Raw genomic sequence first — 20,707 nt, 5'->3', positions numbered from 1 at the left:
CCTTGATGTGTTGTGAGTAGTTGTCTTGCATTATGGGCACGTGGACAACATGCTGGGACAGTAACGTATTGTCAGCTACTCTGATTCCCACCTCGGCTGCACCAAAAACTGGATCTGGGACCTGTTCACTGTCACAGTTTACACTTCTCAACAAAAATGCTTCCAGAATAGAAGTACAGAAACTTTACCAAATTTGGATCACAAAAAAAAGAAAAAATAAGTCAAAATGCTAGTTGACTGTAGTTTTCAAGGCATAGATCTGGGTCAAACTGTGAAAATATCTGAATTAATGAGAGAGCAGGTGTTTCTCAGAAGGAATGTACATAATATACTTAAAAGGAATATTTGTCACTACCAATTCTACTTCAAAATACATTAAAATACATTCACTTTTCAATTTCCTTCTGGTGCCTTTCTAGGGATCTTATGTTATATAACTTTACATGAACCTATGTATATATGTATAACACTTGTAAGCACTGGCCAACCAGCACCTTTGTCATCTGATGAACATTTTTTTTTGCCTTTGAGGGTTTTGAAACCCAAACCAAGCTTACTTCATGTTTAATGAAAAAAAGTAATGCTCTGATTGTGTTAGATGCACCATTATGGAAGGTGGGATTGCAAGTAAACATGCAAGTAACTGCTTTTATTTTGGGTTTATTCTGAGGTCTCTGCTCCATACATTTTTCATCGCATTCATCCTTCTCTAAAACTCTTTTTGTTTTTTTTTTTGGTGTGGGGGGGGGTGTCTTATTTTCTGTAAAAACAATGTAATTGTCTGCATATCTGACTGGGTGGTGTGTTTTGCTTACCTTTGCACAGCAGGATGTCTATTGTGTAGTGCATAATGGAGAAAAAGGGAATAAAAAAAAAACAAAAACAAGCTGTATCGTGTCTGCAACTGTGTGTGTGTGTGCGGTGTGTTCTTTCATGTCTGCAGTTTTCTGGATACTGCTATTTGACAGAAAAATGATGTGATGTAAACAAGATGTTTAAGATAGAAGATGGATTGTGCTGTATGCATCAATAATTGCATCGGTGTCAGAGTGTTTCCTCCGTGTTTATGCCTGTACGTACATGTTGACCCTCCGTCAGCACTGTTTACACCAGCACTGCTGCAGGTACTTCTCATTCTTCAAGCAGAGAATAAAAGAAAGAGAGGGCAGAATACGGCAAAGTAGGGAGAGGGAGAATGAAAGAGACGAGGAGAGGTGAATGTAGAAGAAGACGACCTAATTTAATCTAAAGTGGTTCTCAAATTGAACCAGAGGGAAAACAAAGTCAGCACAAAACCTTGGAGCTCCTCTGCACTTATGTAACGGCCATGCCTCCCCACTTCTTCTGCTTTACTTATGAATAAGAGAGAGGCAGAAATGTAGGGAGCAAGGACAGGAAACGGGAACGAGAGATGCTGAGGAAGAAGAAGTGAAGGCAGGTGAGCAGCTAAATGGAGGAAATTAGAGGAAAGGGGGTTGAGTGAGCAGGTGAGATGGAAGTGGATAAGCATGTAGGTGAGGGTGCAAAACCGACGAGGCTGTTGTCGAGGATGAAGATGATAAGGCGTGATACCGAAAACTCTGGGCTGTCTTTGTCACGCGTGCTTCAATCCCTACACTTTCTCCCTCACTTCATGTTTTCTTTTGCTCTCTGTCGCTCTGACATCAAACTGTAAGGCCCCAGCAGGCTCAATTCAACATAGTGGCCCGAATGAGTGTCTGCTTAAATAATGCAGTCTGCTGGCTGCCTGGCTGGCTGGACTGAGGAGAGACTAAGGGAGAAGATGGAGAAAGTAGTGGCACAGTGCAAAGATACAGACTTGTATTATTTAAGAGTCCTCAGAAAAGCTGCAAGTAAGGCTCCCTCAGAATTTAAACCGAGCCTCAGAGTGCAAGCTGCGGCTAAAAAGTCATGTCCATATGGTACGTTCCATAAATTTAAGTATCTGTGCCCATTCGTGCATGGCATGTGCTGATGCAGGTGCATGTACACAAAACATGCCCACATTAACATTATGCCACGCTAACCTGTAAATTTAAATGTAAAATGGTTGCGTTTGCAAGTTCCACACATCACTATGACTTCATACACTAGTGTTTTTAGGACATTTGAAACACTAAAATGACATGTTTGTGTGTGCAGCTGTCGTTGCAACTGTTTGGGAAATATTTGATCTCAATTAAATCATTCTTCAGTGACATTTTCACTCGAGTTTTCCTGAGCCTTAAGAAATTCCCATGCAAATGTACTCTATTTTTAATTTGGCTAAGGCTATAAAGCAATGTTACCTCCTGTTCACCCCGTTTCCCTCTTTAGGTATGCCTGAACAATCTATAGGGTCACTCTGCGTACTCTGCCCTTCTGCATCATGTATGACCATGTAATCGCTGAGATAACGCATTACGCAAGCTGATTTAGACTGCCTCACTGAACAGCACACATATGAAATTTCACCACAGATGACTTTAACATGGCAAAATTGTATCCTACTGCAGTTCCTTAATTAGAACACTGTGTACAGTACCATATGTATGTTTAGTTGCATAAGATTTAAAACTTGTTCATGCACTTTTAAAGCAGCACCGTGTTATCTGGGAGTCTGTTACATCTTCATTTTCTGTTTTAGAGATGCATTCAAGCTTTTTTTTTTGTTTCTCAAGTGGTTTTCTGAATTAGCCTTGGCTTTTATTAGTATAAAAATGTTTGTCATGTAAGTGTTTTTATTGTCGAGGCTCGGCTGTTGGTGACTGACCCGGCTTTAACGAGAGCTTGCCAATAAGTGGCATGCGAGCCCCGCTTGTTGTTTTCAAAAGTGCCATATTCTGCAGCTTTAGAAAAATGAGTCATTACAAGGAGTACTGTGTTTATTCTTTGTGTTATCATGTGCAACCAGAGGCCTTTAGCCAAACCTGCTGAAGCCTCGTTAGAGCACTGCTGAATTGAATACGATTATTGCTATACTCTGCACACATCACTTCATTACTGTGCTTTTTTATGATGAATTAATCATAACATATGATGCTGACATGTTGAAGTCAATATTTCTCCTCTCCTTATTTATATTAATATAGTGGTACACAATTAATTCAACTGCAGTTGCAAATGAAATGTTGGTCTGTGCTTTAATTACAAAAGGCTGCATGTATGAATGTAATATAACATTTTCTGTTGTGTGCAGTCTGTCCACATTTTCTGCATCTATCTCTGTGTAATAGAGGTGTAACAGTGCAATTGTTTGTACCGAACCGTTTCATTTCGGGGCCTTCGATACAAGACAGAGGTGTACCGAACGAATACATGTAGCCTATGTGAAGAACGCAAACACTCAGGAAGCAGAGTGAATGCAAGCAGAACCCATGTGGAGGGTTTCCTCTATATATATTCAGCAGCGGTGACTTCTCAACGCTGCTGCAAAAAAACCCAAAACATGACAACAGAGAGTATAACAGAGGCACAGAAGGCGGGTCGGACGTTCGAAGTATGTTGTTTAACTTTAGATTTCCGGTATGTTGCAGCTTTGTGGCACAAAAAAGGCCACGGGTTCCTTTATAGCAAAAAGGTTTTTATTTTTGAACTGATAGCCAAGAAATTAGACTCAAGGTGATTTTCATTTATTACAAATCACAATAAAATGTATATATGTGGGGATGTGTTCCATAAGTGCTGCAACTACCATAACCGGCGTGAAACCAAAAATGTAATTAAACTTTGGACGTCCGACTCTTGGCTTCTATGCCTCTCTCTTACTCCGGAGCTTGCACGAAATTTTCACAACTTCTAGCCTATATCCTCAGACAGAGATGGATGAAAAAATTGTAATTACGACAATAGTGTCTAACTAGCTAGTGAGCTAAAGTAATCACGACAATAGGCTATCTTAAGCTAGGTTTACATTATGATCCCGGTGGCCATGGCAGCCCTGTTTGCTCAAAATGTGTTGCGCCATAGGATTTTGGCCATTTTTTTCTCCATATTCAAGTTTTGTTACATAAATGGCGCGCTACGTTTCAGCCAAACGGGGCTGCTGACATCCAAAGCCTCAGCCATGCTTCTCTGTGTTTTCCTTTAAGTGGTCAAGACCCAACGAATTGACTGCCGAATTTGTTGCCAACTCTTTTAAGACTCGATTTGAATCGATTTAGTCGATTCGTTGTTTATGTTTATGCATTTGGCAGACGCTTTTTTCCAAAGCAACTTACAGGGTTGTTGCAGCACTAATGTCCACTTTTTCACCATGCAGCTCCAAATTTATCGGTAGAGCCAAAAAGCATGAGTTAGACCTAGTGTTGATGTAAATGCAGCCAAGCTGACTCATGGAACTATGCAGAGGATGACCGTAGGAAGGTGGCAGAGGCAGTATTGCTGGCTGGGTCATGAACCCAAACACAGAGTGCTATTCCTGCATGACGCATACAGCTCTTGCCTATATTTGACGGTTTTAGATCTCCTTAGTCATCCTCATCCATCTTGTTGCAGTTCTTTTAATCTTTTCTCTTTTGTAGGAGTCTGTAGGAGTTTTTGGTGCGTCAGTGTTTCGCTTGCTGACTTTGGCCCTGGAATATTCCAGCTCTTTATTTCCAGCACTCAGCTCTTAGTGCTGTGACTGTTCCTGAAGTGGTTTCTGCATTTGTCCCTCAGCTTACCACTCTGTCCACCCTTTAAATAGTTCGTCTCGCATGGTCCGCTCGGTCCTTTAAACGGCTCATTCCTTCGCTTAAAAGCAGAGCCGAAGTGGGTTTCATGAACTTTAGCCGGCCGTCACGGAACAGGAGAAGCTGTTTTGGATATTCATTTGATTGAGGGGATTATTGCCAAGTCACACCAGCCGTGTTCTTAAATTGGTCATCATCCGCCCTGGTCATGTTTCATTCTTGACGTGATATAAAGCAATAAATGCAGGCTGTGAGAATTCAACCCTGCTATAAACTCTGTTCTTGTAGATGATAAATGAGTAATGTAATGTTAAAGTGTGTCTTCCACATTCCATTGTAACATTATTTTCTTCTTGCTTCAGGTGCAATCCTCACATGTCCAGTGCGTTGCGGTGTATATTTCTTTGGTCAGCTCAGCAGAAGTTTGACTTTCTTTCTCTTTGGCCCAGTTGCCGTCAGTGCACTGTTCTCAGGTCTGCACCTTGGAGCTGCTCTGTTGTAACAATAAGGCCTGACAGCGCTCTCACCGCCCTCACTATATCAATCCAGACAACCAATTACAACCTTTTACAAGACCCTACAAATGAAAAGAAGTTCCTTTGGCCTCTGGTCTCCCTATTTCTCTCTCTGTCTTTTACTCAGCCTCTTGCTTTTATTCTATTGGCATGTTTCTTCCTTTAGTTCTTTATATTCATCCTCATTCCTTTTCAATGTCTAGAAAAGAAAAAAAAAAAACCCTGACAAATATATGCCTTAGAGCTTGTAAGCATACAAGGGGAAGCCTAGCAGATGTGTATTATTCAGAATTGTATTTATTCAAAAGCAGCAGGTATATCTTTAATTGCACCTCTTTTTCATCCTTAGGTACCTCAACCTGTCATGCTCATTTTGTTCTTTTCTTTTACAGTCCATCCTTGTTCTTCGCCTGCCTTTGCCGTCTCCTCCTCCTCATGTTTTTTTTTTTTTTTCTTCTTCTTCTTCGTCTTAAACATGCACTCTTTGCTTTCACTGTCTCTCTGACTCACTCAATGACTCTTTTCTTTCTCTCCCTCTCATTCCCTCAAGCACACACAAACATGCATACACACTCGCTTTATTCCCCCCTGGAAGCGATTTGTCTTTCAACAGGTGGTCATTCAGATTCAGGACTGGCACTGCAAGAGAGGTAGAGAAATGGGAGGGAGGGATGGGGGGAGTTAAGGGAGTAAAAGTGAGAATTACAGTGTGAGGATGGCATGAGAGCGATACGCTTTCTTCATGTTTTATGTCTTTTTATGTTTCATTTTTCATGAAACCCTGATTGGCTTCTGTACTTGGCTCTATTATTTCAGTCATCTCTGTCTAGTCTGCCTGCATCAGCTGCATAAAATGTTCAGGTTGTGACATAAAAATAGGAATTCCGAGTATATAACCCCATTTCATTTCTGCGATGGCCATTGTGAGTAGAAAAAATAAATCCAATACCAAGTGATATTCTAACTATTTCTATTATGTCATAAGTCTGGAGTTGTCATGTCATTCAAATCAAGGTGTTGGTTACAGTTCTTAAGATTTATTTTCTTAATATCATGGAAATTTTTGTTGTAAATTTATCATTACTAGTATTGGATGATATTCAAGTGTTTTTCATAATTAAGTACATTTTACGTATGAAAGTTGAAGCGCTTGGATGTTTTTTTTAGCATCACAGGGCCAAAAATACTCATCATAATTCAAGTGTTTTGAGATGACATGAGACTTCTGCATCTACCGTAATTTTCCAAGGTGTAGATAATCTACTCTACAGGTTTTTGTCTAATCACATATTTTAGGACAGGCAGGAGGATTAAATAGGTGATTAACCAGTTGCAGATTATATTCATTGTATTCTATTGGTCTACTTTGTTTTTTACTGGACTAAAAGGAGAGACCTGCAGAATGAAGGTGTGAGTCATCCTCCCAAATGATTTCAGGTCCTGCAGCTTTAATCTCAGGGAATGTCCAAGCATTTTCTCCAGAATGTACAACATTAATCTTAAACCAGCCTGGCTCACAGGATGTGTTCTGCTGGAATAATGGGGTGAATATTTATTGGTGTGTCACAGTTCTCAAAGTCCCCGTCGCTTTACCAGAGAAAAACATCAACAATAACCTCAGAGCTGAAACTACACACTGAAAAAGTTTCAAGAAATGCATAATTCTTTGGGTGTGTATCGCTTTTTCTTTTACCAGGGCTGAGTCAGTTTAGTGCCATGACTCACCTCATCACTAACAAATGTTCAACTTCAACAAGATTTTATATTACACAAGTGTGAGTCGTTTAAAGAAATACAAACTAGGCAAATAACTATTATCCAGAACAGTGGTTGATGGTTCCAGACTTGTCTTCACTGCAGGCAGAGAGCTGGTAAAGTGTGAAGATGTGAGGATAATCTAATGATGTAATCTTAATCTTTGAGTTTTTTTCTTTGCCTTCAAATGCCACTTTAACTATGGTACCAGTCTACCTAAAAAAACAAGTGGTGCTAGGCACAACAAACCCCGCCCCTCACACTTATTGTAGCTTATTTTGGCATCGAACCGGTTGATTGCATCATGTCTATGTATGTGCTGATGTCAGCATATCAATTGCCTCTCTCTCTCTCTCTCTCTCTCTCTCTCTCTCTCTCTCTCTCTCTCTATATATATATATATATATATATATATATATATATATATGTGTATATATGTGTATATGTGTGTATATATATATGTATATATGTATATGTGTGTATATATGTGTATATGTGTGTATATATATATGTATATGTGTATATGTGTGTATATATATGTATATATGTATATGTGTGTATATATATATATATATATATATATATATATATATATATATATATATATATATATATATATATATATATGTGCCAAGTTTGAAGTAAAAATTAAAACAAAATTGCTGTTTTTATTTTGCCCATTATAAGTAAATGGAAAAAAAAATAAAAAATAAAAATTCATAAAAAATATGAACTTTGACCAACTTCTCCCAAAATGTAACCACCTCCATTCTGGGTCACTGGCAATTCATAAACTGAATTTTATTTGAATTCAACCAATAGTTTTGCTGCTACAGATGTGTGAAATTTCGCCCATTATAACTAAATGGGAAAAAAATAAAATTAAATTAAAAATTAATACAAAATGTGAACTTTGACCTACTGTTCCCAAAATGTAATGACATGTATTCTGGGTCACTGGCAATTTACAAAACCAATTTGGTATGAATTCAACTAATGGTTTTGCTGCTACTGACATTTGGAATTTTGCCTATTATAAGTAAATGGGGGGAAAAGATCTTAAAAAAAATCATTAAAAATTTGAACTTTGGCCTACTGTTTCTAAAATGTAATCAGATCTATTCTGGGTCACTGGCAATCTATAAACCCAATTTGGTATGAATTCAACTAATAGTTTTGCTGCTAGAGTGTTAACAAAGAAACACACAAAGAAACCGAACCAAAAACAATACCCCTTACCTCCCCTTCGGGGGGGGGGGGGTTGACATTCACACACTAGTCAAAAAACATTGTTTTTAAGCAATTAAAATTAGGGATAATTCTCTGTAGTGGCCATTGTTTAATTTTAATTGACCTGTGGTTTAAAGGAATTTTGGCACATTGCACAGATAAGACACATGCTGCACTGTGATAGCTCTTAACCGTTCACCCCATTGTCATGCATCATGTAGGTAATTGCACGGTGGGCTTTAGAGAGCAGACAGCCCAGTCTCTTTACAGTATGTCACATTACTGAAGTTGAAAGTTTAATGACTCTGTTAAAAGGGGAGCTCCATTTGAAGTTAATGTGTTCTGCTGTTGGAAGTGTTGTTATGGGCCCACTCTGTGGCTCTGTGTGTCTGTGTGAGGGAGAAAGTGAGTTCCCTGACACCATTTGTCTCAAAAGGTAGCGTGTGTGTTTATTCTTTATTTGTGTGCGTGTCCGTTTACACACCGCATTTATCTTTTATGAGCCTGTTTGTGTTTTTATGTGACACTTCATATCCCCATCCATTTATCCTTTTTTATCTGTCCTGCAGCAGTATTACTGTATTGCTTCTGTTGGACTATATCATATATTATCCTCCCTCCTGCGTCTTTCAGCAGAAGGGTGGTATGGCAAACAGGAAGATCATTTTTCATAAGAAGTGCTCAGATTCAAGCCCTCCAGGTCCGTAGTTCCCACCCTGCGCTAGTGTCCTTCAGCAAGACTGTAAATCCCAGCCGGTCTTAAGGGTGCTTCGCCTTGCATACTTCTGTTCAGGGGGCAAGTGAAGAACCAGTCCCCCCTCTGTGTAGGGATCAGCAGAGCACTCCCTGAAAATCCCTCTGGCACACCTCCAAATAACTACATGATTTTTTTTGCCTGTTCTACATGTTTTAAAGTGTCCTCAATTCCTCCCTGGTCTAATACTTGCCTACATCTCATCGAGGTGAATATCTTACAAGAAGAGTTGCTGATTTTATACTCAGCTTTTAGGTCACTGACTCATTTCATGACAAGTTTCACTCAATAAGTTATGATTCTGAAATATTATTCATGTTCCAGTCTCCAGGGAAGCCTGTCTAGAGTAAACAGAGTCTTGCACCAGCCACTGATCATCCATCTACCCCCTTTTACAGTTTCTGTTGGTTCTTTTTAAAAACTTGAAAAGATTCTAAAATGATGATATGATCTAAGATTTAGGCCTTCTCTACATCATTATACCTCCCCTCTGGGCAGGAGGGGGTATATAGATATACCAGGAATTCTGTCCGTCCTTCTGGTCGTCTGTACATTTGTCTGTCCATTTGAGATTTTTGTCATTCCCATTTCTCAGACCCTATTAACCTGATTCTTTTCAAATTTGACACACGTTCTTTACCACTAGGAGAGGTGCAGTACACAGTTTGATTGCTGAATTTAAATTTTGGGATTTTTTTATTTTATTTATTTATTTATTTTTTTTTTACAAATTTAGGAAATTTTTTTTTTTTTTTTTTGTTTAAATCAGATTTAAGACTCAAAATAAATCCCTGGGGAGGCAGGGTATCAGTGAGCAGGAGGGGCAAATGTTTTGGTATCAGGTGGGGGAATTGGTAAGCTCTGTTTACCTTTTCACTTGTTAGATTTTGTGTTGGTTGAAACTTGTTGAAGCAATGATTTTGAAGTTCTCTGCAACACATGCAAGAAAATGCTCAAATGAGGAAGAATTACAGGATATATAGAAATTGTGCGTGGAGTTTGAAAAATGTAGATCTGCTGTAAAAATCCACCACCAACCATCAGGAGTATCGGCAAGTTTCACTTAAACTAGATTCATAATAGTTTTTAAGTCTTAAATTGAACTTGTTAAAACCAGTGCCAGTTCCAGTACACTCTGACTCCCTCCATTTTAGTTACAGGCTGTTAAAAGTTTCTGTATCTCAATAAGGCTAATGCCTGGACAAAGGCTGTCCCAGTGGAGCTTCTGGAGCTTGTGCTTATCCCTGTCTCAGTGCTCTCTTTTTGGGCAGGTTGAGCTTCCTGAGCCTTAAGGTCTGCTGTGGTGTCTCAGGCTGATAAATAACCCTCTGGTTGCAGTGAGGACAGCAGCATGAGGCTAAAGCTAATCCTGCCATGAAACTATAGAACATTATCGAATTATGAAATGGATCCCACACACTGGGAAGGATTTAATCTGTCAGCACCTGTATATATGTACTGTATGCATGTATGTACTGTATATATGTACTGTATGTATGCATGTATGTATGTACTGTGTGTATTTATGTGTGTATGTACTGTATGTATGTATGTACTGTATGTATGTATGTATGTACAGTATGTGTGTACTGTATGTATGTATGTATGTCCTGTATGCATGTATGTATGTACTGTGTTTATTTATGTACATATGTATGTACTGTATGTATGTATGTATGTATGTATGTATGTATGTATGTATGTATGTATGTATGTATGTATGTGTCACAGTAGAGATTGAAATCCAGTAGGATTACTAATCCTACTAGGACAGATAGTAATTGTAGTTTGTCCTAGGACAAACTACAATTACTATCTGTCCTAGTAGGATTAGTAAATACATAGGTATGTATGTATGTACTGTATGTAATGTATGTATGTGTGTACTGTATATAATGTATGTATGTAGCCTATATATGTATTGTATGTATGTATTGTAAGTATGTACTTTATGTATGTATGTATGTACTGTAAGTATGTACTGTAAGTATGTACTGTATGTATGTATGTACTGTAAGTATGTAAGTATGTATTTATGTACTATATGTCCTGTATATATGTACTGTATGTCCTGCATGTATGTACTGTAGGTACAGTATGTATGTACTGTATGCACTGTAAGTATGTATATATGTATGTATGTATGTATCTACTGTAAGTATGTATGCACTGTATGCATATATGTATGTACTGTACTTGTGTGTGACATGGCATTTGAGACCTGTTTGCCATAGTGGTTGCATTACACTTAGTTTTTTTCATTGGTTCATTGAGTTCATCGGTTCTATAATGAACATTTTGACTCGTCAATATCATGAAAACATTGACATAAAGAACACTGGTACTATGCAAACATAGGCAACCTGTATTGGCATTAGGACATTCATATTAAACTGTAATACTGTCATACAAATATTTATAATTATTTATTTTTTTTATTTTCCTTGTTAATATTTTGACACTAGACAAGATAAAGGTTATCTCAATTTCCAAGACTGAAAACAGCAACATAGTATTTTGTCGCTGTTGGGTGGAAACCTCTTATGTCCAAAGCAATTATTTTTCAGGAAACTGGAAAATCAATGTGTATTCTAAATAAATTAGTGGAGTTAAGAGATCTAGTGAAGCTGGTTTCAACACTTTTCATTGGTTTGATATTTCTAAAACTATCAGGCCAATGTGAAGACTGACCAATAAAAGAGTGACCAAAAAAAGAGGTTTCTGCCCGATAGCAACAGTTTGTTAGTTTCATCCACCTATGTTTATACAACTTGATCGAGACAACAACTGTGATTTGCTGAATATAGCTCCATTATGTAAAAATCGTGACAGTGTTCAATTGGTACATAAATAATTGAGAAATTCAGCAGTAACTGCAGTACTGATAGAAAAAGAAAATGCATTCATTTTATACTCAACATTTTGCGTGGAATGTTGTGTCATGCTAGACTCTTTTCACCATTTTGCTGTTTTTACACATTTGATGTATTTTTATATTGCCAGTTTATGTCTCTTAAGCAAGCAAATACTATTTTTGTGCAATTAAATAATCTAAAATCTGACACAGTAGCCTTGATTCTGATTAAAACTATTCATTTTGCTTACTACTGACTATGTTTACATACCACTAAATAATCTGGGTGGTTTTATTTCAGTGGTGTACTGTTGTGTCAGACATAAATATTCACTTACATTAAAGTAAAACAGTCGCTGATTTCTGACTTTATTCAGTTTAAGATTTGCACACATTTTTGTTTCCAAACCATGTTGTGGAAATCCTTTCGAGATGCTTTGAAAACATTGTGACATAACTTCTGACATATCTTTTATGTTGACGTCTATTACTGAGTAGAACAAAAAAGCTGTCATGCTTACACCTTTGAAGGCCATTTTTCAATGCGTGCCGCCTCCTTAGCGTTGTGTGACTCACATTGTGCTTATTTACCTGAGGACTGTTGCGTGCCAACATGCTCCTGTAGCTGTCTCTTTCCTCACTTCTGCTTTTGTACCTTAACGCTATGTCTCATCTTTGTGTGTCAGCAATGCCGTACAACTTAATTAATATAGCACACAAAGATGAGAAAGATGAAAGCGTAGGGAAGGTAAGAGAGGGAAGCAAAAACAGATGCTTAGATTTTAATGAAACTTCTCACTGCAAAGCAAAGAATAAAGCAACCACAAATCTTCCTCAGCACAAAAAAATAGCAGCACAGAAGCACAAACACACACCGATGCATTCAGCAGAAAAAAAAAACCCAAAAAACACACAGTATCCAGTCTTTTTATTTAATTTTATTTGCAAACATTGCTCCTCTTAAAATTCAACCCGCCACAGGAAAACATTAATGGAAGCTGCTGCTTTTTGGAGAAAACACAGAAGATGTTTCACATCAATTTCAGCATCATTGCCGTAACTTTTATATACCTCTTATTCAGAAGAAGAGCTCACTGGATATGAGAGTTCGAATCAAGACTGCCATCATGAATAGGGCACTGTGAACCATCCTCTAAGTTTTTCTCCATCTTATCCAACACCTTTTAAAACCCCTGGAAAAAATTCATTACATGTATCCTCCTTTACCTTCTTATTTTTACCTCTGGAACAATCACTGGAGTGTCAGAAAACTCTAACCTGACTTTGCAGAGCATGTTGTTCTTACTTGTTCTCTCCAAATAATGCGACTAAAGCAAAAGAGCCTTAATCTTTCACGAAGCAGTGATCATGTTGTTTTTGTGTGATTGGTGATAAAAAATTGGTTTCTACTTATGCGTCCGAGGTCATAAGGATAAAAAAGTAGCTCACAGATCCACATTGTCTTCATAATCACAGGTAATTATTTAAACACCAACAACTGAAATTGGTGCTTAGTAACCGATGCATTAAAAGCTATTAGTCAGCAGAAAATGAGTGTGTCTTTAGTGTGTATTAGTGTAGCTTTTGTTTCTTTCTTTAACTTTTCCCTCTCCTCCTCTTTAAGTGACCCTTCTTTTTGCAGCTTTGCTTCCTTTCATTCATCTATTTTCTCTCTCCATCTCCTCCCTTAAGGCCCATTAGTCCGTCTAACTAGGCTGTGATTACAGGACTTATGTATTCAGTGTGTGATCATAGTGCCAACTTTGTCCTCTGAGTCTCTCTCCGACTGACTGAGTGACTGCTCACTAAGGCACACTGATCCCTCTGTGTATTACCCGGTGTATTCATTTATTTGCTTTTCATGTACTTCTTTCTCTCTTCCTTTGCTCTCTTCTGTCTCTCTTGCCAGCTTGACTCTTCTCTCTTTCATGTTGGCTTTTTTTCTGTCTTCTCCTCACCCTCCTCTGCTGATTATTTTCTCTCATCACATCTCTCTTCGCCTCCCTCCTCAGTCCTCCTCGGTGTCTCACCACCACCCTTGCCCTCTTCCACTCTAATCTTCTCCAAATGCTTCTACGTTATCAGCTAACCACAGAACCATGCTTTGGGCACCCGGCGGTGTTAACCCAAAAACAATAGTTAAGTATTTGGTAAAGGATCTCTCATGGTTTAGCAAGGCCTCAATGCACTTTAGCCAAAGCACTGGTGTCTCATTTTTAAGTAAACTAGAGTTTAAGATGATGTACTCACTTTGCATGGCCTCAGGAGACTACAGGATTTTTTTCTACCTGTGGTCATGTTACCTCAGGAGAAAACAGATCATTAAAACATCTATTGTCAAAAATCGTATTTATTGTAAAAAAAAACAACAAAATTTTTAGTAGAAAATCTTATCTTTACATCTTCTTCATGCAAGTATAACCCTATTTCAGATTGTATGAGCTCAGTGTAATGCTGACAATAGATGGTGGTTGGCACACCCCCAGTTTAGACAAGCAGGAGCAGTAAAACATATTTTATTCATCTAAAGTCAATTTACATCTATTTTAAATTGATAACATTTGCAGCACTTTACATTTTGGCCAAGCAGTTCTTTATAAACAGCTGAACTCCTTTCAACAAGGAGCAACAAGTACTAGTGAAGACAAGTCATTAAAACATACAGTGTAATTAATTGAGGTCATGGTAAAGAACTGACTAATGTTCAGAAAGGTAAAAAAAAAAGTCATCAGTCGTCATGAGTAAGGTCTAAAGCTGTGAAAATATCTTAAATATTACTTACATTTAAAGTGGTTAATGGTGGATAACTGTATAACTTTTGCAGTGAAACTCTCATCAAAAGAAATCTAAACACTTGAAAATCCCTCCTTGCCTTTTGGCACCTTAATACATGTTTGTACAAGAGCCTCCTTGTCAGAGCTTGAGTCTGTCTTATTGGGTCTCAAGTGGTAACATTTAACAAAGGCTACTGCATGAATCAGCCTGCGTAGGTTGCTACTTTTTGCTCACGAGTGTGGCCATGTGCCCGGTTGTTATTGCAGAGAAGGTCAAATATGTGTCATGTCACAGTCGGTATGAAATAGAGATCTGCTTCAGATGATGTGAAATAGTTACTTGTCAAGGAGTGTGTTGCCACCTCTCCATTGGCTCACACAGGTCATTTTTGATGGCCATTACAAAGCTTCTGAAGTGGATGAAAGACAGTGTAGAAAACAAAAGTTAAAGCCAAGTAGCACACTGAAGTGTTAAAGTCAGAGTTTTCAAGGATAAAATAGCAGTCTGCACAGGGCACTGTTCAGAGTGGAAAAATGGCTTTGTCTGGTTGTCAAACCTTATATTGCCTCCAGGCTGAAGGTGTTGTGCGCCATGAGCTCAATGTGTGTGCATGTGTACGCTTTTTTTTTTTTTTTGTTTGGTGGGGGTGGTGGTGGGGGGGTCTTTTTAAACAGACAGCTTAGAGCTTGGGTAACTTTAATATCAGCAAAATCCTTTAAAAATGAGGCGATAATGCAGCTCACCATATGTCACTACAGATGTTGATATTACATTATAGATTAAGATAAATGTGCTGATGATAGCTTTCGCATATGCCTGCTGCATACTACTGAGCATGAAACAACAGCCATCCTCACACTGACTGCTCAAAGCCTTGACTAGTGAACTATAGCTATGGATTTTGTATGTCAACTTGGGATTTCACTGGAACCCAAAGCGCTCTGACACAGTGTTTTCCAACAGCGCCTATTGCTATCAGTGCTACTACACAAAAACATAAAATAAAAAAAATAACACCACAGTCTAACAATGTCTTAAGACAAACATTTGTTATATCTCTGCTGACTTTTCTTTCTCCACTGAAGTTTGGTCGATTTCTTCTGGAGCTGTCCATGGTACTGAAAACAGACTGAAACTGGCTTTTTCACTGTCCATGGTTCTGAAACCAGCCAGACCTTGTGTTAAGTGTTGCTTTCTCTGATGTGCCATTGACAAGCGTGTGAGGCTGTTCTTTGTTGTGTTTTAAAAGCTCTGTGGTCCTGTTTTGTCTGTGGTCCCTGGTGTGTTTACACTCCTGAAACTAGAGGATGATGGAAAGCTCCTTGTCCAGCTTAAGTCCTCAGCAGATGGTATTAATGCACTTATCAAAGGATATGTTCACACTCACCAGATTTTGACAAGCCTTCCTCTGTGTTAATAGCTTGCTTTCATTATCCAAATACAACATGTCATGTTGCACTTACAGTGTTTAGAAGTGTTAGAAGTTGTAAATTAAAGTCCAGCCTTTTTTTTCTGTGTTAATCTTTATCTTGTTATGTTGTCTTGTACTCAACATTGACAAACTTATTAATACTGACAAGATGAAATAAAGGCAAACAACTTCTATTATGGGACCTCAATTGACATCAGACCCTTACACGTGTCTTTTCTTCCCTCCTTTTTTTCTGTTCTGCAGTGGTGCTGCTGAATTCTAAAGAGACTCAGGCAGAGCTGGGCTGGACATCATATCCCCCCAATGGAGTAAGTTTACCACCTTTATTTAAAAAAATACTATATCTGTTCATTTTTGCATGTGCTCTGTAACAAATTATAACCAGGCCAGATATAAATTAGATTTTTGTGACGCGGCTGATGAAAGCTCATTAATATTTTGGATTAATGAAGTACTCAGAGTATGAAACTGAATTGATTGATGTGCCAAGTGCTGCTAGATTGACATGTGATGCCTCAATGTTTAAAAAAATTTGTTTAGCTTTGGAAACCAAGTCGCATAAGGCAGACATTGAAATAAAGTATTGAAATAAAGTAACTTATTTAGATTAACATTACTTTGTGGAATTATGCCATATAGTAGTTCTGCTAATACATGCCGTGCAATAATCTGGCATGAATAGACAATTTCTTCTTAATATAAAATGTGGTGTTAACTGTAATGTTGAGAAATCATAGTTTATGTTTATCCAACATATTTATATAAGCATGAAATTCATTTTCACTGCTATTTTAAAGTGATAGTAATAACTGCAGTACATGTTAAGCAGTGCCATATTTGCCATAAAGCTGCTGACTTTTACCCATTTGTGCAACTTTTGGTTATATGTAAATAGATGGCTAAGGGAACGATTGAAAAATAACTCCATTCCATCAAGATTTTGTGTTTTTGCTGAACTACCAGATGAGGCAACGTAACAAAGTGATGTTAATCTTCATAATTTATCTTACTGCCATGTCTGTTTTCTCAAATACTGATTTCTGAAGTCAACAACACAGTGAAAAGACACAGTGAAAGGCATTCACTGGCCAGTCAGGCAGTACTTTCCTCATGAACATTAATGAGTTTTCTTGTGCGACCCTGCAGAAAGAATATTTGCAGCCCAGACAGCTATTCATCTTGCATCTCTTTCTTTCCTCTGGCTTTTTTTCCCCCTTCATTTCTTTACTTGTCCTTCTCTTTCTTTTTCACACCTTACTCTCAGTCCTCTCCCAGTCTGGAGCTCATTATTATCATTAATTAGTGATGTTAATCAAGCTAGAATATGGCAGTGTCCAGGCCAGCTACACAGATATGCTGCCACAGAATGGACCCACTCTGTATCAATTGATTTGGTTTGTAATTTATGACTACAAGGCAAATGCAGGAGCCTTGAGGGGGGAAAAAACTAAAAAAAATTAACCTTTCTGTTACCTTTTTGTACATGGACATTACCTCCCACATCTACAATACAAATAGCATACATTGGCAATTGGCATATATCATTAAGTGACAGGTAGTACGTATTGTGTACTGTAGTGTATTTTTAATCATCGTCAGCTAAAGGTGGCTGTTGGACCACATGCAAACCCGAATCTAAGATTAATGGACTTGTGTGACTCACCATCCCCAAAAGAACTGAAGGAGAACCCGCTACAGCTTCTTCGATTTAGTCACCTCAGCAGTAGTGCAGTTTATCACATTACCATCGCAAATAATCCATCTTTACACTCTGGTTTACTGTATATGTGTGTGTCTGTGTATGTGTGAGCAAAGTAAAGATTCCCATTTGTTTCTGAATTTTCTTCTGTCTCAAGTGTTGACATGGAGCTGTAATCATTCATTTTTTTCCTCTGGATAAACAATGTATCGAATAAAACATTTTTAGATTTTGATGGAAAGTAAACTTTGTCACTGGTGTATAGATTTAACTCTTGTCTTTCAACTCCCCACAAGCAAAACTCTTTCTACTTAACGGCAAAATTCTCACTGTGTTATAATCAATACACCAAAGGTTACACTGTAGGTTAATGGCCTCATTGACACTTGACCACTTTTACTTTTAATGATTTATGTCATTAAGGTTTATCAGAATACTTTTTTTTTTACTCTTGCTTTTTCTCACCAGTGATTTTGAACAAGTCGGCAGAAGTGTTTAACAAACACCACAACGCTGAGTAAAAGTGGTTGAAATCTAAAGAACCTGGAAGAAAAAAATCATTATGCTCCAACCTGTTTTTCTCTAAATGTCACTCCAGGCTGATGACTGAGGGTGCACAGTGTCAGCTGTGTTCTTGGTGATGTTTTAGAGAGAATATGAGTGTGGAAGCTTTTTTTAGACACTTGCTCACCCACTTATCAGATTATGCCATTAGCCTGTTAACTTGAACTGACTATATTCTTTCTTTGTCTATCTTTGCCTTTTCATTTTGTCATTATCTCTGTTCTTTCCCACCCACTTGAAACACATTTCTTTTTACACTCCTTTGCATTATAACTTTACTCCCTGCTGCTCCTTTCACCCTGCTGTTTTTAACAATCTCAATGTTTCTTTTTATACTACAACTCCTACACTGTTTTTCCTCTTTTTTTTTTTTTTTTTAACCCCTCTTATGATTCACCTCCACATTTACTTGCCTTGTTCTCCCTCTCTGCTCTTTCTCCCCCTTTTCTACACATTGTTTTCTCTCTAGTGGGAGGAGATAAGCGGTGTAGATGAGAAGTATAAGCCTATTCGGACGTATCAGGTGTGTAATGTGATGGAGCCCACACAGCAGAACAACTGGCTACAGACGGGCTGGGTTGCACGCCGAGGTGGTCAACGCATTTTCGTGGAGCTTCAGTTCACGCTGCGAGACTGTAACAGCATCCCTGGTGTGGCCGGAACCTGCAAGGAGACCTTCAACCTCCTGTACGTTGAGTCGGACAGAGACCTCGGCGGCGTGACCAGAGAGGACCGATACACCAAAATCGACACCATCGCTGCAGACGAGAGCTTCACGCAAGGCGACCTGGGTGAGAGAAAGATGAAGCTGAACACAGAGGTGCGTGAAATAGGCCACCTCAACCGCAAAGGCTTCCACTTGGCCTTCCAGGACGTTGGAGCCTGCGTGGCCTTAGTGGCGGTGCGAGTGTACTACAAACGCTGCCTCGCAACTGTGCAGAATCTGGCAGTCTTCCCCGACACAGTGGCTGAGGCAGCTTTCGCCACGCTGGTAGAAGTGCGCGGCACCTGCGTCAACAATTCAGAAGTTGACACAGACAGTCCTCCCAGGATGCATTGCAGCGCCGAAGGGGAATGGCTGGTGCCCATTGGGAAATGCAGCTGCAGCGCCGGTTATGAGGAGGGACACAGCAGCTGTGAAGGTACGGAATGCATGACATGATACAGCGCAGATGAGAGAGTCCAGAAAAGCAAATTGGAACAAAAAGAGCACAGGAAGGAAATGAACAAAAATGTAAAAGGATAAAGTCTTTGAAAGCAGGGAAGCGAGTGGGTGTAAGAACATAAAATACTATTGATGTAAGGCATTTGAAGTCTTTAGCTTACAAGAGAAGCATGAAGCCTAACAATTCCCCATCTTTTTTGTAATTTCTTGAGAAAATATTTTGGTTGGAAAAATGTGGAGGCACGTCTCCTCTGAATATACAGCAAGAATAAAGGAAATTATGAGATAAAAAAGAAAAAAAGAGAAAAAAGATCAGGCAGCTCTGTTAACAGGTGTTATGACTAGGAGGATAAAGAGTAGACAGACGCACAATAGAGGTGGAGAAAGAAGTCATTCTCATTCGATTTTAATCCATGTCTATTTTTTGTTCAACAATGACATCAGTGCATCTTGATTTACCAGGGATGTTACCTTGGTTTTGTGCGTACTTCCAAAGAGTGTTATCGCACATATTAGGATTCAAGGCGCGGCATGTGAACATTAAGGTTGTAGTCAGAACGGTGTGCGTATGCGTGAGTGTGTGTGAATGAACACAGTGACTAACGCTCCTTACTCTTCATGTGACTGTAGCTCACCAGTCTTACATCTATCATTAGCATGTAGTGAGAATGAGAATGAGCGAACAGCAGATTTACATGAGGTAATAGTGCGGTGGCGTGGAGCGTTGCAATCTGACGTAAACCGTTAAAGACAGTATTTGAAACAATTTTTCACAAGCCATTGCTCATACAACAGCAGCAGTTTGTCCGCTGACTGTCGTTGTCAGCTTTCACACCCCATCTTGCATTGTTGTGCAATGCAACGTGGGTGTTGTAGTCACTGGAGACCAGACTGTGTGCATCTTAGACGGATGATTTAGTGCTTGAATTAGCTGACATTTTCTTCACAGGGATTTTACTGTTTTACGTTGTATTTTATTTGATTTTATGCATCGAAAAGTAACTGAATTTTTGTTTTGCTTCACAATTTACACGTTTTTGGTCTGTAACTTTTTAATCAAAGTTGCAGCAGAGAGGGATATTTTTTTTTTTTTTTCTGCTTTTACGATGATCTGATTGAAGAAAAGTATAAAGACAGATGGTTAAATAGCATTTCAATTTTGAGTTAGTGCCTCTGTTGAGCTCTCATGGTGATACACTAATTAAATTTAATAAGATACAGAAATTTCTGAAAGCAGTAATCAGAATGACAGACAATGAAGCACAGTTAAAAAAAGAGGATGGATGAAAAATGGGCCGGATGAGTCATTAGG

At 38.5% G+C, this 20,707-nt stretch overlaps 1 protein-coding gene across 1 annotated transcript in view; it reads left to right on the top strand.

The window, feature by feature from the left end:
- The window catches only part of epha10 (EPH receptor A10), a 208,475-nt gene that overhangs the window by 30,197 nt on the left and 157,571 nt on the right, over positions 1 to 20,707 (top strand). Inside the window, exons 2-3 of the mRNA XM_030146536.1 lie at positions 16,211 to 16,275; positions 18,700 to 19,372. Coding sequence (XP_030002396.1) covers positions 16,211 to 16,275; positions 18,700 to 19,372 — 738 coding nt within the window. The remainder of the gene's footprint in view (positions 1 to 16,210; positions 16,276 to 18,699; positions 19,373 to 20,707) is intronic.

The sequence above is a fragment of the Sphaeramia orbicularis genome, chromosome 11 (genome assembly GCF_902148855.1).
Source record: "Sphaeramia orbicularis chromosome 11, fSphaOr1.1, whole genome shotgun sequence".
Lineage (NCBI taxonomy): Eukaryota > Metazoa > Chordata > Actinopteri > Kurtiformes > Apogonidae > Sphaeramia > Sphaeramia orbicularis.
The sequence above is the reverse complement of the archived record's forward strand: the minus strand, read 5'-3'. Positions and strand labels throughout refer to the sequence as shown.